At 41.8% G+C, this 17801-nt stretch overlaps 1 protein-coding gene across 2 annotated transcripts in view; it reads right to left on the bottom strand.

Annotated features, from left to right (window-relative positions):
- Positions 1 to 17801, bottom strand: part of LOC126424857 (endoribonuclease Dicer-like) — a 308787-nt gene that overhangs the window by 89397 nt on the left and 201589 nt on the right. For both annotated transcript variants that reach the window (XM_050087670.1, XM_050087671.1), the window contains exons 13-14: positions 13948 to 14127; positions 606 to 825 (exon numbers count right to left, since the gene is read on the bottom strand). In XM_050087670.1, the coding sequence (XP_049943627.1) occupies positions 606 to 825; positions 13948 to 14127 (400 nt within the window). The remainder of the gene's footprint in view (positions 1 to 605; positions 826 to 13947; positions 14128 to 17801) is intronic.

Below are 17801 nucleotides of genomic sequence, written 5' to 3'. Positions count from 1 at the left end.
GTCACAGATAATCACGTGTACACGTCTATTGTTGATGAAGGCCTTAATGGCTGAAAGGTTTATTTGTGACAGTCTTTTTGTTGTGCCTATCTGTGAATCAGCATCTCCATTATATGGTGAGTAGCAACTTTCTTTTTCATTATACTGTTACATTCCATCCTGGATATTCCATTGTTTCATTTTTAATCTTTTGTTTTGGGTGGTTTTTGCAATTATAGCTTCCCACTTGTGTGCTTTAGAGAAAGTTTACACTAAACGTAATGATACACCAGTGTCCTCAAACAGATCAAACTTACTATGATGTACTATTTAAATTTTTCCTTAACATAGCCATCCAAAATACAGTCATGAAACAGCATCCCCTAGAAAGTTTTAAAGGAGTGTGTGAGAATACAGATGTCTTCCGATGGTGTCTTTGATTACTCATAACATTCTGTAGATACCACAAAAACAGAGAACCTTCACAAATGGGGAACAAGTCAAGGTACACCTTAACAAAAGACAAGAAAATCATAGAAATTTCATGTGTGTGTGTGTGTGTTTTAACAACAATACAATAAGCTTTTTAGGCATATCTGTATAGTAGAAGGCAACACAAATCTTACCATTCCTGTAGGTCACTGGGACCACAAAGTAAGAATTGCCTTCATTTCTGTCATCAAAGGCCATGAAATCTTTCAACAGGTCCAAAACATAACCAAACAGCAACTTTCGGAAACCCAAACAGAGGTTGACCTTTTCCTCTGAGAGAACATATTCCTTGTAGTTACTACTAATGGTGACGTCCATTTGTCCTTCATTTGTAAATATAGGAAAATCACAAAGCTGTGGAAATACAAAAGTGTGTTAGACTTTACACTTGTAAATAGCTTAATTACACACATGAATCTAAAAACATAAAATTATGTAAGAAAATAACTACTGTTAGTGGTGGTACATGCTCCTAAGTGTTTCTTTCTCATATTAGGTCATGTTATCTGCATTTCCAAACTATTATTACCATGCAAAAAACATTAAAGTCTTTCAGGTAACAGACATACGTGCCAAAGCATAGCTCAGGCATTGCTGAGGTTCAATTTCTCTTTTTCAACCTCTGTAAGCCCACAGATGTTCCTTTGGCAGTCAGGGCAAGAACGGATGTCCCTAGTAATATGCTCATTTGCAATGGTTGAAGGACCAGCTCAAATGCAAGTCAGATTCTGTGGAAACACAAGAGCTGACCCAGACTGAATGGTTGCAACTGATAACCAAAGCAGTTACCATGTGTGTCTTCACTATAATGGAATAATTTTCTTACAGTCGCTCAACAGCGCATTTAGTTATTTATTTATCATTATTTAGTGTTTGTATGCATATTCCTCTGTTCTTGGAGTTCCTTTTCACAACAAAGAGTGAAAGTGTTCAGTATCTTTTAGAAATACATTTTTCCGCTTTAAGCTCAAACATTGACAATATTAGAAAAGGATACATTGCTACTCACTGTTTAGAGGAGATGTTGAGTTGGAGACAGGCACAACAGAAAGACTACTAAATATGTAAGCTTTTGACTGGATGGCCTTCTTCTGAAAGAGATAAAACACACACACACACACACACACACACACACACACACACACACGACTACAGTCTCTGGCTGCCAAGGCCACACTGCAAGCAGCAGCGCATGATGGGTAAACCAATCTGGGTAGTGCAGGTAAAGAGGATGCTGGGAGGGGGAGAAATAGCAGGGTAGGAGCAGAAGACAAAGTACTGCTTGTGGTAGCACACCGAGACAAGGTGGAGAGAGGATAGGGCAGCTGGGTGCAGTCAGACGGAGGGCAGAGGGGGAGAGTGGGGCAGAAAAGGAGACAGGTGAAAAGACTGTGTATGGACTTGTTGAATATAAGGTTGTGTAGGGCTGGAGTGGGAACAGGTAACGGGATAGTCAGTCACTGTCCTTCACCCACCTATCCCTTTTTCCTATCATGCAGAGTTGTTCACAGTCCAGCCTCAACAGCCAGAGACTGTAGTCACATGGGTGTGGGCTGCTTTTTCATGAAAGGGAGTGTGTGTGTGTGCGTGTGTGTGTGTGTGTGTGTGTGTGTGTGTGTGTGTGTGTGTTTTATCTCTTTCAGAAGAATGCCTTCTGGCTGAAAGCTTATGCATTTAGTAGCATTTCTTTGGTGCCTGTCTGCAACTCGACATCGCCGCTATATGGTGAGTAGCAATCCATCTTTTTCTAATATTATTGTTATTCCAGCCTGGATTTTTTTATAGTTCGATTCAGCTTTAAGCTTGGAAGAGAAGAGGGAAATGAAGAAGCTTAGTAGGCTCATGCCTCAACTCACATTGAAACAAGTACAAACAAGCTGAGGTAAAACATTTTGCAGGTGTTTTAATGTAAATATGTATAACAGAAATAGTTGGATTTGCATCTGCATTTCTACAAATAAACAATTTTGTCTTCTGTGTTTGCTGTTTGTTAGCTGGCATGTCATATCCGAGTCATCTAACAGAGAAAGTTAAGAAGTGTGGGGAATCTATTGCACGTAAGAATGATTGCTGCTTGCATCCCATGTGCTAGTTGCATTCTGGCCCGGGATTCTGGAGGTGGCAGTAATGTGTGCATGAGATGTGCTCGCCTGTGTGTGTGAATGGCATGTGTTTCTATTTTACTGATGAAAGCTGTGGCTGAAAGCTCTGTGTACGTGCCTTTTAACTGTACCTGTCTGCAATTTAGAGTGTCGTCTCTATGGTAAGTAGCAATTTCTCTTTTCCTACATTATTGACATAAGAATGATTATTTAGATTTAACAGTCCTTGGGAAATCAGAAATTAGGCAACAGATTGGCTCAGCTTTTAGACAAAATGTACAAAGCTATAATGATAACTTAAGGAAAAATCGCTTTGTTCTCTCCAAAGTAACCGACTGTATTACGTTCTGCAGTGAACGTAAACTTGCCTTACGTGGACAAAAGAATCTCACAATTCTGGAATATTCAGAGGGCTAATGAATTTCACTTCAGCTTTAGACACAGTTGTAAAACAGCACATGTACAATGCTACAGTCTTTAAGAGTACATCCCAGGGTATCAAAATGATTTACTGGAGTGTACGTTACATTTATGCCATGAGGAAATTAATGCAGGAGTGGAGTCAGATTTTCCGTCTGTGATAACATGTGAAACTTCTGATGTATCTTCTAAATTTCTGTTGGTTGTGGTATTTCAATTTCTCTTAGTTGTGGTATTCCATTATCTATTATGTACTGGATAAAATGTTGAAAGATTTTGGACATTTTTATATTCATCTGATACTGATACATCCTCCTTAGCAGTTTGAATTTAAAATGCCCTCACTGATGGTGTCTACAAATAGAAAGAAAAAGTAACATCTCAAAGTTATGACGATACTTGGGTCGTGTGCAGTTAACGTGCAGCGGTCCAAACGACTGTTGGAGAAGTGTGTTATTTTGTGTATTATGTGCATTGTTATGCAATGAACTGAACTTAATTCTTGTCCAAACTACAAATCAAAATAAGTAAAATTGTTTTCCATTACTACTGCAGAGGTGTCAATATTATTCTTTCATTCACCTCAAAAAGTGGCTGTTCTAGACTCAATTGTGAAACAAAGAGTCCCTTATGGATCAGTTACAAGATGAAGCTTTAAGTCAGGAACAGTCCTTATAGATTACATAAATAAAGAGGCCATTCTACAATGTCTTCAACACACGGAAGCTACCAACAAAACAGACGGCAACTGAAAATCGAGCATATGGTCTACGGTTGAAACTGCAACAGCCAAAATTTTCCTTCTGGTTAGACATATTTTATAAAATAATGCCCCACATGGATATCTTGTACAGCCAATTACAAAAGTGCACCACTGGTCCTGTCTCAATAAAGAAAGCAATAGCATAATCTGAAAACGAAATTCTGAAAATTAGAGACGATGTTGATAATATCATAATCGAGGAAGAACCAAATATAACAAGAAGAAGGTGTGAGAACATGTGTACAGCAAAGAATATTGCAGCAGAGGAAGTATGTGAGACTGTAATTCAGTAGAGCAAAAACAATTTTGAATTCTCCAGCACTTACAGGCCTCTATCGTACATGTCCAGCACTTCTTTCTTTCACTGAAACAAATCTTTCTACTGTTGTGCAACCCTGTCCATTTTTAAATACAGTTAAGTTAAAAGCAGAACTAAAAGCCATTTCTTCTCAAAACACTTTTCAAAAAATGGAAAGTGCAACAGCCCTTCTGAAGTTTTTCACTGAAGGTAACCTGCAAAAACCGTTTGTGATGTTATGAAATTACTGGAATTAGTTGCTACCATTGCAGTGACAATGTGTGACGCAGAGAGATGTTTCTCCTTTTTGTTGTGAATCAAAATGTTCCTTACAAGGGAAACTCCACATCACACCACACTCAGAGTTAGTGGTAAGTTGGCCCATTGGATAGCCCGTCAAAAACTGAACACAGATACAGCATGAAAATGGGAAGGAGGTGTACTGAACAGTGGAGGGGGAAAAAAAACACACACACAAACAATGAATGGTTCAAATTTAATCTGTGCAATATCAAGTAAATTCAATGATTGTTGTGTCGTAGTTGTGTGGTCATGGTGATAGAGTGCGAAAGGAGAGACATGGGATCAATTCGCACTTGATCCAATATTCCCCCCCCCCCCCCCCCACCCCTCCTCCACACACACGCGCGCACACACACACACACACACACACACACACACACACACACACACACAAAATTACGAATTTTCCATCTGATCATTGACGTGTCTGCTCGCTTTATTCAAATTTGTATACGGTTTAGGCGTAATGTTAGTTTGTAATACCAATGTGTAATGAAGGGACCTCCATACGTATGTACCTCCTATTTGTTCTACACAGATACCACACGTTATGCCTCTTGCGTTCCGTTTTGGAAGTTTTGACCCTTGAATTCCTTCGTTGTAACACAGTTCACACCCATTTATTTGTTGTTTTCATTTCTGTGAGAGGTCTATGTGGCATCTCGCCTGCTATCACTATTAATCACAGTTACTTGTGACGGTAATCTATTCTTACTTCTGTAATGAACAGTGAGAACAGGCGATGTGCCGCATGGACCTCTCACAGAAGCGAAAACAACAAATAAATGGGTGTGAACTACGTTACAACAAAGGAATTCAAGAACCAAAACTTCCAAAGCGGAATCCAAGAGGCATAGCATGTGGTACCCGTTTAGAAAAAATCGCAGGTACGTATGTCTGGAGGTCCCTTCGTTATACATTGCTGTTGCAAACTGACATTACGCCACAACATATACACAAATTTGAATACAGCGAACAGACACGCGACTGACTAGACAGGAAATTCGTAATTTTGTGTGTGTGTGTGTGTGTGTGTGTGTGTGTGTGTGTGTGTGTGTGAGGGGTGGGGTGGGGTGGGGTGGGGTAGGGTGAGGTGAGGGGGGTGGGGTGGAGGGGGGGATGGATCGTAAGTGATTTGAATCCGGATCTCCTCTTTCGCAGTCTAACACCATGACCACATAAGCACGACACGACAGTTGTTAACGTTATTTGATACTGCACAGATTAGATATGGACCATATACTGTTTCTGTTTTCCTTCTTTTTTCCAAGTTCAGTACACCTTCTTCCAGTTTTCATGCTTGATCTTTGTTCAGTTTTTGACAGGCTATCCACTGGGGCATCTTACCACTAAATCTGAGGGGTGTTTGATGGGGAGTTTCCCTTGTTAGAGGTACTATTGATGAAGAAAGGTTGTCTGCTCTTGCCATGCTATCTAAGGAAAACGAAATGAGCCACTGGCTTCTGGATTTCAACGAGAGAGTCAACGACAGATTCACCATGAAAAAGGAAACGAAGAGGGACTTTTTCTCTATAAATATACCTCCACAGGAAGTTCAACCCCATGAATATTGTCAGGTTCATTTAAAGGCAATTTTAGAGCAACAGCAATATTTTAATAATTTAATAAACAACCTTCCATTTTAGGTCCCAGCTACCACTGACAACTATATAAAGACTTTTTCACCTTATAGAGGATGGTCTCCTACAAAGAAGATGCAATGAATTCTGAAAATGATAGTTGCCATGGATGGGCTTTTGAAACTCAAAAATAACATATGAAACCCTATATATTTCCAACTGCTGTTAAGTACACAACATCTCATGTATTTTAAAAGGGCTGCCAGTAGCAGAGAGTGTAATTTATATGTCTTGTACATTCAAATTTGCTGGCTCAATTCCAGTAAGTATCTACTGTTTTAAAAACTTTTATCTGAATTCTTTATTTATTAACAAATACTAAATCAAAAGTTTAATACAAATAGCATTTATTTTAACTGTTTGTTGTTTCACATTTTTGAATCAAATTTTAGTTTATTATGAATAAAAAGAAAAGGAAGATTAGAGTTTAAAGTTCTGTCGAGATCGAGCCCATCAGAGATGGAGCACGAGCTCGGATCATGGGAGCCTGGGGAAATAAATCTGCCATGTCCATTTAAGGAATCATCCCAGCCTTTGCCTGAAACTTTTAGGGAAATAACAAAAAACCTAAATTAGGATGGCCGGACATGGATCTGAACCGTTGTCATCCCGAATGAGAGTCCCATGTGCTAACCACTGCACCAAGTCGCTAGGTTATTGTTATTGTGAATATTCACATTTTCATGCACTTAGTAAATAAAAACAAAAAAAAATGTTTCTTTTATTAAAAAGTTGTGATACAACACTCCCAGTTGATAATGAAATGACTGTTGTTATAGGTAATATATGCTACACACTTAGCTCACAATGTTTTTGTGATTACAGGTAATATATGCCACACACAGTTTTTTGTACTTAACAATGCTCTCCAAACTATCAAGACTGTTTTTTTTTTTAGTTTGAGAAGTGTGTCATACTGCTGTAGAAAATTGTTGACAGGGCACTAACCTGTGTATGAAAATCACAGAGGGACAAATCATAGGGCCCTCTCATTAGCCTAGAAAACCAGTGGCAGCTTCAGACCAAGTAATATGTCTCGGCTCTTACTGTTTCTACAAGCCATACTTCAATCACCTACAAGTGAATGGTTGCTTTTCCTTTTTATGTTTATTAATCTCAAGTTTCATTTCACATCCAATGAAGATGGCCGAAAAACTCTGAACTAATTATAGCCATCTGCAACATGGAAACCCTCGGTCTCTCCTCTCGGAATTTTGGCTGAATCTGGTATACTGCGCTACAGAACATAGTGCTCTATTGTGTCTAAACAGTGCCCATGCAATGAAAGCCAACAGAGAAGTAAATTGCATCATGTGGATAATATCTGAAAACATAAGGTGTGTACTTCTCCCCACCCCACCCCCACCTCCAAAACTCTCTCTCTCTCTCTCTCTCTCTCTCTCTCTCTCTCTCTCTCTCTCTCTCTCCCCCTCTCCCTCCAAATACAGCAGGACCAGGCTCTCACCAGAGAATGTACTAAAACAGAAAGTAATCATCTGCTCTTAATTCACCAACTGACCAAAAGTGTAGACATGACAGACACTGAGGCACAGCCTGTCTGTCGTTAAATGCCCGGAATCTAAACATTAACAATATTAATAAAATGTGGTATCCAACAATTACCAAAGTGAGTGAGCAGATTAAAACTTCGGAGCAGATTAATACCCCAGGACACATACAAATCTGAACCTGCGAGTGGGCAGGTGTCATCATCCAGTGCAAACTGATGGAGTCCTGAACAGACCTGTATATAGGGCATATATGACTGTGGGTAAGAACCATCTACAGGAAGAACCCCAACATCCTAAAAAACAGTTTTGTGGCTATACACACAGAAGATGTGCAAGGGTTTCCAATTCAAACAAAAGGTGAGAATCACTTTAAGATGCTGAAGAGGTAAGGTTGGCGTTTATTGCTCTCCTACCGTCTGCAGGGAATCTTTTCTCTAAAATAGGCTGTAAGCTCTCTAAACATAAAGTCAACGTTATTTTTCTGCCAGCAACAAAGATAGCCACACTCATTGGCTGTGTAAAAATGACGTGATTCCATGAAAAGCAGGTACGTATCAGATCCTCTATTTGTGTGGTTTGTCGTGTATCAGACCTACTTTATGTGCAGTTAGAGCAAATCAGACGGGACATCGACACTATACTAGCCTGCTAAATCTGCCATGGCTGAGCACTACACACTGGTCAGCCAAGCTACAGTCTACCAGAATGTCCAGATTTTTACATCTGTTTTATCCTTCTGGGATTCAGTTTTGAGGGAAGCTTAAATTTTCTTTTTTTATATAAATGAGTTGGTCAGATATGTCATGTATGAAGACCTATTTTTCATAGGTGACACAAGAAACTTATTATATCCTACAGAGCTGATGGTCATTCACTTAATATATGAATTGCCACACTATATACTAAATAAATAAATAAATAAATAAACACCACCCTGCTTTCCACTATTCTTTTGCCTCAATAAGGACTCACTTGGTTTAAAATGGCTAGTACGGAAGAATAAAAAGACTTATTTGGCAAGTTGAAATTTTGAATTGGTAGAGTAACTGGAAATACATAAGGGATATCATCGTTGAAGCAGAAACAGACTTCAGAGGACAAAAGACAAGGGAAATGTTCCTGAAGGTAAGGTACCTCTGCAAAGGTCACCAGGCCAAGCAGAAATTTGTCAAAGATTCCCACGATAAGATCCTGACGAACGATAGGGACATAGCTGAGAGACGGAAAGAGTACTTTCGACAGCTGCTAAATTGTGATGAACCCGAACTGCAGTTTGATTTCCAGTACCAAATTACACCCGATGCAGTTTATCCCCCACATACCCTGGATGAGATAAAAACCAGAATTAGACACCTTAAACAGAATAAGAGTCCAGGTGAAGATGGAATACAGGCTGAAATGATCGTGGCAGGAGGAGAGAAACTTGCAGAAAAAATACACCGACTGATACAGGCAATATGGACCAAAGAAGAACTACCAGGAGAATGGAAAACAGCTCTGATTTGTCCAATACATAAGAAGGGCGACAAACTGAAATGTGACAACTATCGAGGAATTGCCCTGCTTAACATCTGCTATAAGATCCTGTCCAATTGCCTCATACATAGAATTCAGCCAGTGGCAGAATCGGTGATTGGGGAGTACCAGGGAGGTTTCCGGCCAGGACGGTCACATCTTCAGTCTCCGGCAGCTCACTGAGAAACTGGGTGAATATGGTAAAGATTTGCATATTTTATTCGTTGATTTTAAGAAGGACTATGATTGCATACGTCGCAAGAGCCTGCTCAACTGTTTAAGGGAGTTTAGCATAGCAGAGAAACTAATCAATCTGATAAAGATCTGTCTGAACGAAACATGTGCAAAGGTGAAGATGGGAAATCGCGTAACTGAGGAGTTTGAAATTGTGACAGGACTCAGGCAAGGAGATGGGTTGTCCCTATCCTGTTCAACTTGGCCCTCGAGAAGATCGTACGCGAACCCTACCAAGAGAACAAAGGGATTGAAATCGAAGGAAAGAGACTGGCGTACTTAGCCAATGCAGACGACATCTCTTTACTCTCTAGGTCTGAAGAGGAGTTGGAGCAAATGACCAAAGCACTAAAGGAGGCTGCCAGCAAATTTGGGCTAAACATAAACGAAGCCAAGACAGAGTACCTCATCGTCAGACTGCTGATCATCTACAATCACTGCAGGTTGGGGACCAGTCCTACAAGAGAGTGCAAGAATTCAAATACCTAGGGGCACTTTTCACTGAGAACTCGTCATGTGAAGCAGAGATCAACGCTAGAATACAAGCAGGAAATCGATCTTACCACAGCCTAGCACAATTGCTTCGGTCCAGATATCTCTCCAGACAGTTCAAGATTTGATTGTACAAACCCTGATCCAGCCTGTTGTTCTATATGGCTGTGAGGCATGGAGTATCCGGAAACAGGACTTCCATAAGCTCCTTGTTTTTGAGAGAAAAGTGCTTCAGAAGATCTTTGGTCCAGTTCTAGATGCAGATACAGGGGAATGGAGGATCGGATACAACCAAGAGCTTGAGGAACTATACCAGCAGCGCAACATAGCAGGAACTGTCAAAGCCAAACGAATGTAGTGGGCCAGCCATGTGGCCCGGATGGGGGATCACAGATGGCCTCGGAAGCTCCTGGATTTCACACCTACAGGAAAGAGACCGCCAGGGAGACCACAGAAGCGTTGGAGGGATGGACTCCATGAAGATTTAAACCAAGTGTCAATAGATGTGAACGGATGGCAGATAGCAGCAATGGACAGAATACAGTGGAGGAGGAAACTTGTAGATGCATGCGATCCACTGGGCCTGATCACATAGTAGTGTAGTAGTAGAGTAACTGGAAATATACAGCCTGTTAATGTTTGTTACCTTGGTCCAGCACAAACTCTCAAATTGTCATCCATAATCACCAATGTCAACATCATTTTTAATGATAAACTCTTTGTGTTTAATATATCTAAAAACAAAGGTGATGTGACTTACCAAACGAAAGCGCTGGCATGTTGATAAACACAGAAACAAACACAAACATACACACAAAATTCAAGCTTTCGCAACCAATGGTTGCTTCATCAGGAAAGAGGGAAGGAGAAGGAAAGGCAAAAGGATGTGGGTTTTAAGGGAGAGGGTAAGGAGTCATTCCAATCCCGGGAGCGGAAAGACTTACCTTAGGGGGGAAAAAAGGACAGGTATACTCTCGCACACACACACACACACACATCCATCCGCACATACACAGACACAAGCAGACATTTGTAAAGGCAAAGAGTTTGGGCAGAGATGTCAGTCGAGGCGGAAGTACAGAGGGAAAGATGTTGTTGAATGACAGGTGAGGTATGAGCGGCGGCAACTCGAAATTAGTGGAGGTTGTGGCCTGGTGGGTAACGAGAAGAGAGGATATACTGAAGGGTAAGTTCCCATCTCCGGAGTTCTGACAGGTTGGTGTTAGTGGGAAGTATCCAGATAACTCGGATGGCGAAAGACACTCTTGGTAGAGTGGGGAGGATTTCATGAAGGATGGATCTCATTTCAGGGCAGGATTTGAGGAAGTTGTATCCCTGCTGGAGAGCCACATTGAGTGTGTGATCCAGTCCCAGAAAGTATCCTGTCACAAGTGGGGCACTTTTGTGGTTCTTCTGTGGGAGGTTCTGGGTTTGAGGGGATAAGGAAGTGGCTCTGGTAATTTGCTTCTGTACCAGGTCGGGAGGGTAGTTGCGGGATGCGAAAGCTGTTTTCAGGTTGTTGGTGTAATGGTTCAGGGATTCCGGACTGGAGCAGATTCGTTTGTCACGAAGACCTAGGCTGTAGGGAAGGGACCGTTTGATGTGGAATGGGTGGCAGCTGTCATAATGGAGGTACTGTTGCTTGTTGGTGGGTTTGATGTGGACGGACGTGTGAATCTGGCCATTGGACAGATGGAGGTCAACGTCAAGGAAAGTGGCATGAGATTTGGAGTAGGACCAGGTGAATCTGATGGAACCAAAGGAGTTGAGGTTGGAGAGGAAATTCTGGAGTTCTTCTTCACTGTGAGTCCAGATCATGAAGATGTCATCAATAAATCTGTACCAAACTTTGGGTTGGCAGCTGGGTAACCAAGAAGGCTTCCTCTAAGCGACCCATAAATAGGTTGGCATACGAGGGGGCCATCCTGGTACCCATGGCTGTTCACTTTAATTGTTGGTATGTCTGGCCTTCGAAAGTGAAGAAGTTGTGAGTCAGGATGAAAGTAATGAGGAAAGAGGTTTTAAGTGGGGTGGCAGGTGATCGGCGTGAAAGGAAGTGCTCCATCGCAGCGAGGTCCTGGACTTGCGGAATATTTGTGTATAAGGAAGTGGCATCAATGGTTACAAGGATGGTTTCCGGGGATAACAGATTGGGTAAGGATTCCAGAAGTTCAAGAAAGTGGTTGGTGTCTTTGATGAAAGATGGGAGACTGCACGTAATGGGTTGAAGGTGCTGATCAACGTAGGCAGAGATACGTTCTATGGGGGCTTGGTAACCAGCTACAATAGGGCGGCCGGGATGATTGGGTTTGTGAATTTTAGGAAGAAGGTAGAAGGTAGGGGTGCGGGGTGTTGGTGGGGTCAAGAGGTTGGTGGAGTCAGGTGAAAGGTTTTGTAGGGCGCCTAAGGTTCTAAGGATTCCTTGAAGCTTCGCCTAGACATCAGGAATGAAATTACCTTGGCAAACTTTGTATGTAGTGTTGTCTGAAAGCTGACACAGTCCCTCAGCCAAATACTCCCGACGATCAAGTACCACGGTCGTGGAACCCTTGTCCGCCGGAAGAATGACGATGGATCAGTCAGCCTTCAGATCACGGATAGCCTGGGCTTCAGCAGTGGTGATGTTGGGAGTAGGATTAAGGTTTTTTAAGAAGGATTGAGAGGCAAGGCTGGAAGTGACAAATTCCTGGAAGGTTTGGAGAGGGTGATTTTGAGGAAGAGGAGGTGGGTCCCGCTGTGATGGAGGATGGAACTGTTCCAGGCAGGGTTCAATTTGGATAGTGACTTGGGGAGTTGGATCATTAGGGGTAGGATTAGGATCATTTTTCTTCGTGGCAAAGTGATATTTCGAGCAGAGAGTATGAGTGTAGGACAGTAAATCTTTGACGAGGGCTGTTTGGTTGAATCTGGGAGTACGGCTGAAGGTGAGGCCTTTGGATAGGACAGAGGTTTCGGATTGGGAAAGAGGTTTGGAGGAAAGGTTAACTACTAAATTGGGGTGGTTCCAGATTGTATTGATTAGAATTTTGAGGTTTTGGGGGGAATGGAGATTGAGCAGATGGGAGAGACTGGGTCTGTGTGCAATGAGAGGAGGTTGAGGTTTGCTGGAAAGGTTGTGAAGGGTGAGTGAGTTGCCTTTACGGAAGTGGGAATCCAGGAGATTGGCTAGTTTTTTGAGGTGGAGGGTGGCATGCTGTTCTAATTTGCGGTTGGCCTGTAGGAGGATGCTCTGAACAGCCGGTGTGGATGTGGGAGAGGAAAGATTGAAGACTTTTACTAAGGATAGGAGTTGACAGGTGTGTTCATTGGCTGAGTTGATGTGTAGGTGAAGGATTAGGTGGGTGAGGGCAATGGATTACTCAGTTTCGAACTGGTATAGGGACTGATGGAAAGAAGGGTTACAGCCAGAGATGGGAACTTTAAGTGTGAGACCTTTGGGGGTAATGCCAAATGTCAGACAAACCTGAGTAAATAAAATATGGGAGCGTAATCTGGCTAGGACGAAGGCATGTTCCTCTCTTCTCATTACTCACCAGGCCTCAACCTCCGCTAATTTCAAGTTGCCGCCACTCATACCTCACCTGTCATTCAACAACATCTTTGCCTCTGTACTTCCGCCTCGACTGACATCTCTGCCCAAACTCTTTGTCTTTAAATATGTCTGCTTGTGTCTGTATGTGTGGATGGATATGTGCGTGTGTGCGAGTGTATACCTGTCCTTTTTTTCCCCCTAAGGTAAGTCTTTCTGCTCCCGGGATTGGAATGACTCCTTACCCTCTCCCTTAAAACCCACATCCTTTTGTCTTTCCCTCTCCTTCCCTCTTTCCTGATTAAGCAACCGTTGGTTGCGAAAGCTTGAATTTTGTGTGTATGTTTGTGTTTGTCTGTGTGTCTGTCAACATGCCAGCGCTTTCGTTTGGTAAGTCACATCATCTTTGTTTTTAGATATATTTTTCCCATGTGGAATGTTTCCCTCTATTATATTCTTTGTGTTTAATGTAATAAATAATTAAAAATACAGAAAATTACTCTACTGTGGAATTTGGGTTTGGTGGATACTGTCAGTCATGTCATACTTAACTGTGCAATTTTTATCACATAACAGTTAATTCTGGCTGGTTTAATAAACTGCTTTACATATATGCTTCTCCCATTTCACTCCATCCAAATCAAAATCAAATACCTGCACAAGTCTTACCGTTGGAATTTTCTTTGCTGAAAGAATAGCATATCCATTGAGTTCCTTGAAAATGTTGTAAAAAGCAATCTTTCTCGATTTATCAGGAGGCGGAGACGGATACACAGGTGTCACTCGTATGAGATGCATGTACGCTGGTCGATCTGGTTGCGGCTGACAGCTACACAGTAGCTCTGGATACTAAAAATGAATACACAATGTTGTTAAATTCAGTACATTATAAAAATACGACACAATCCAAATACATCATAATGTGCAATATGTCAAGTTAAACATTAACAGACAGAAGCAACCACTGCTGGCCACTTTTTTTTTTTTTTATCTTATCAAAAACTTCATACAACCCTTTTTATGTACCTTTACACAGACCAGTAGCATCTGTTTGTATACACCAACAATGTCAATATCTGTTTAAAATAAACATTGGAATTATGAGGAAGTTGCATCAGTCCTGGTTCCAATATCTTGATAATCTGAAGGTGGAAAGGCAAATGTGAAGGAATTCTTTGATTTTAAATATTCAGTGATTTTCAGTTTCTGTCTGGTGTCTACCAGCAACTTGTGCTAGATCATTGAACCAAAAAATGCAATGCATAGTCTGTAAAGAGATTATTAATACTCCTCTAATCGTATGGTTGCAAATTTCACAAGTTCACCCTAAATTCACTCATGTTATTAACTACAAATACTTTTAAGAGAGTGCATGTACTAGCATGTAAGTGTAAAGGCCAAATCACGCTAGACATTAAAGGACTGTCACGTCACATCGATTCGGTCAGCCCAGTATCGAATGATGGAAGTTAGGTTACGGGATACCATCAGTGATACAAAAAGTCAGAGTATAGTATCTGAATTGAGGAACTAACAATGATAAAGTTTAAGAAAGGGGAAAAAATCTCAAAGTTGTCATGGAACATCAGCAATTTGCCACAAAAATAAAACAAAGTTTATAACATGAGTGATCACGGCAAAAATTGGTTAAATTCCAAAGTTAACGGATGACAAAATGGTTTGCCCCCACCAATGTCACTGCCAAAAGTTTCTTCCCAAGAAACGTTGGATCGTGATGTGACATACTGTCCTGCTGACGGCCTGAATGGGTGCCGCAATTTGAAATGCACTGTGGAATTTTTTAATGTGAAGTAAAGGTCAGTGTGAATTAGCCTTAATAATAACAGTCCCTGAAGAAACTTTGGGAAGATATTCGGTTATAACATATTTACTGCACATTTCTGTAGAATAAATACATTGCAAACAAATGGAATGAACTGAGTTAGCCTAAACTCATGGGAACAAAGCTGAAAACTGTTCTCATGACAACAGGAAAATCCTACCATGTGAAATGTACAGCACTAGGGTAATGCTTTTGCTTACATGGTGCTGGATAATGAGGACAAAGCTGTAAACTGTTTGGTTTTGAAGCACGTAGGCTCTCTCCAATTATTGTTTACTTAACTTTCAATCAGTTTCAAAGTCTTTTAAGGTTTCATCGCCGGGCGCTTAGGTGGTCACAGGAAGACGGGACGTGTAAGTTATTTGTAAGTAGTCTCCTTTGGAGGCTGATAGTGTTTTCTGTGGCCTATTAATAAACTGAAGTCTGACACCTGCCTTACATTTGACTGTAACATGAGATTATTCATTTCATATGAAGATAAATAGTTATATATCCGTATTAGTGGACGGATTCTGTTACTTACTGATTATGTCACTGAATACTATTTTTCAGTGTTTTGTTAAGCACACAATTTTACATTTCTGGATGGTTAAAACAAGTTGCCAGTCTTTGTAGCAGTTTGAAATCTTATCAAGAGCTGGGTGGACAGAGAGGATATACTAGTCTCTCTCTCTCTCTCTCTCTCTCTCTCTCTCTCTCTCTCTCTCTCTCACACACACACACACACACACACACACACACACACACACACATTCTCTATGCACGCACACGACCATTGTCTCTGGGCACCAAGGCCTTAGCACATACTCCCATACTTGTTTGACACTGCTGTACTTCAGCACTTTTACTGGGAAGGGCTTCTACGAAATTCACTATGTAGATACAGTTTTTACTGAAACATCAGCCTTTGTTGGTGAAGCACCAGGAGACTGCAGTCGCATATTTACCTATTCTGTGTGTCTTCACAGTTTAATTATTTACATGTTTTTGTGTACCTGCAAAGTTTAATTCTTAAATTCATTGGGTGTCTTTGTGTGCGAGAGGTGGAGTATCACATTTTAGGAATGACAACATGTACATTCACGCAGTCTATGGCACAGGACTCATTTGTGTTTTAGACGGCCAATAATCTTAGAGCACAGCTATGTCAGCTGCCAGCCTCTGTTCTTGAAGCTGTAGAAGGCTAGCAAGTCATATATTTAACTTTTTCTGTTTGTTTTTGAGGTTTAATTCTCAAGTTACAAGTAACTGCAAGGATAGGGTGTGTGAATATTGGATACGGATGCACGAGCAGGTCGCAGATTTTGAACAGCTAAAGATGTTTATGGTTTCAGTCAACCATCTGCAGGCTGCTGCCTCGGGGCGTGGTGGCAGTACAGAAAGTGGAATGTTGCACGGGACACCTCAGGTGTCACTTGATTCACCCACGGCCACAGCTGTCGAGGCACCTTCCGGCATAACAGATAAGAACAATCCACGCCCACTGCAGGGTGACTGGCGGGTCGTTATACGGTCGCATTGCTTGTGGTGGAGAGTCATGAGGAGGCTGGCCATCTGGCCTTCTCATTCACTCTGTGAGTGGACAAGTGGCTGCTCCTTACCCACTATCAGAGTATGCACACCAGAGGAGAGGTTTACCAGTTATCAGGTGTCCCACTGTTAGGCGTGTTACAGATGCCCTAAGAGAAACAGAGTCCAGGGTCGGAAAGAATTCAAATGTGCACTCTGTGTATCTACCAGGGCGACCTAGGGGGGGTGGGGAGGGGGGGAGGGAGGGGTGCACGGGGGGAGGGGGGCTCATCCAAGCTGTGGAAGAGGGTCTGCCTGCAGGGTGCCGTAGGCTGCTAGCTATTGCCCAAGTGGGTACCAGTGATGCCTGATGCTTGTGTTCTGAGGACACACTAAGTTCCTAAGGGCGGCTATCGGGAAGAGATGAAGACCTGCTGGCCTCGCTCACAGGTTCCAGGCAGAGCTTGTATTTGCAGCTTCGAGACCAGAGTCAATCTTGATTCTTGGTTTGGATCCGAGTGGCGGGTCTAAAAAAAAAAAAAAAAAAAGAGGCTCCAATTCTGTCATGATCACAGCTGCAATTTTATGGACCTGCATTATGGGGTGCAGGGTTATAGCATTCCTTACTTTCCCTTGATAGGTCAGGAATGCACTACATGAAGGAAGCACCTACTCGGGTAGCAGAACATGTATAGAAAGGCTGGCGATAGTTTGCGGTCCACTGATGAACCCTTACCAGTCGATAAGCAGAGAGTGAAATCAGGTCATATACAAAGTAAGCTCTTTGAATGTCAGAATTTTGACAGTAAATTGTTGAAGTATACGTAAAAAATTTTCTAAACTTTCTGCCCTCCAGCGAGTTGTCACACTCGAATTATTCTTGGACCCGAGAGCTGGCTGAAACCTGAACTAGAAGGCTTTGAAATATTTAACAATGCACGGAATATGTGTCAAAAAGATAGATTCGATACCACAGCAGGGCATGTGTTCATTGTTGTTCACTGACCGGAATGGTCGCGGGGTTGAAGTGAGGGAAAGCGCGGTGGGACCCGCAGAGTGGCCCACGAACAACAACACAATGGGAGAGGATGGACACAACAAACGGACAGAATGAACAACAACAAGATCGAAACAACGGTGTCACAAGAAAACCTAACAACCACGTCCACTC

This window comes from Schistocerca serialis, chromosome 10 (assembly GCF_023864345.2).
Source record: "Schistocerca serialis cubense isolate TAMUIC-IGC-003099 chromosome 10, iqSchSeri2.2, whole genome shotgun sequence".
NCBI lineage: Eukaryota > Metazoa > Arthropoda > Insecta > Orthoptera > Acrididae > Schistocerca > Schistocerca serialis.
Note: the sequence above shows the minus strand (reverse complement) of the source record. Positions and strands in the feature narration are given on the sequence as shown.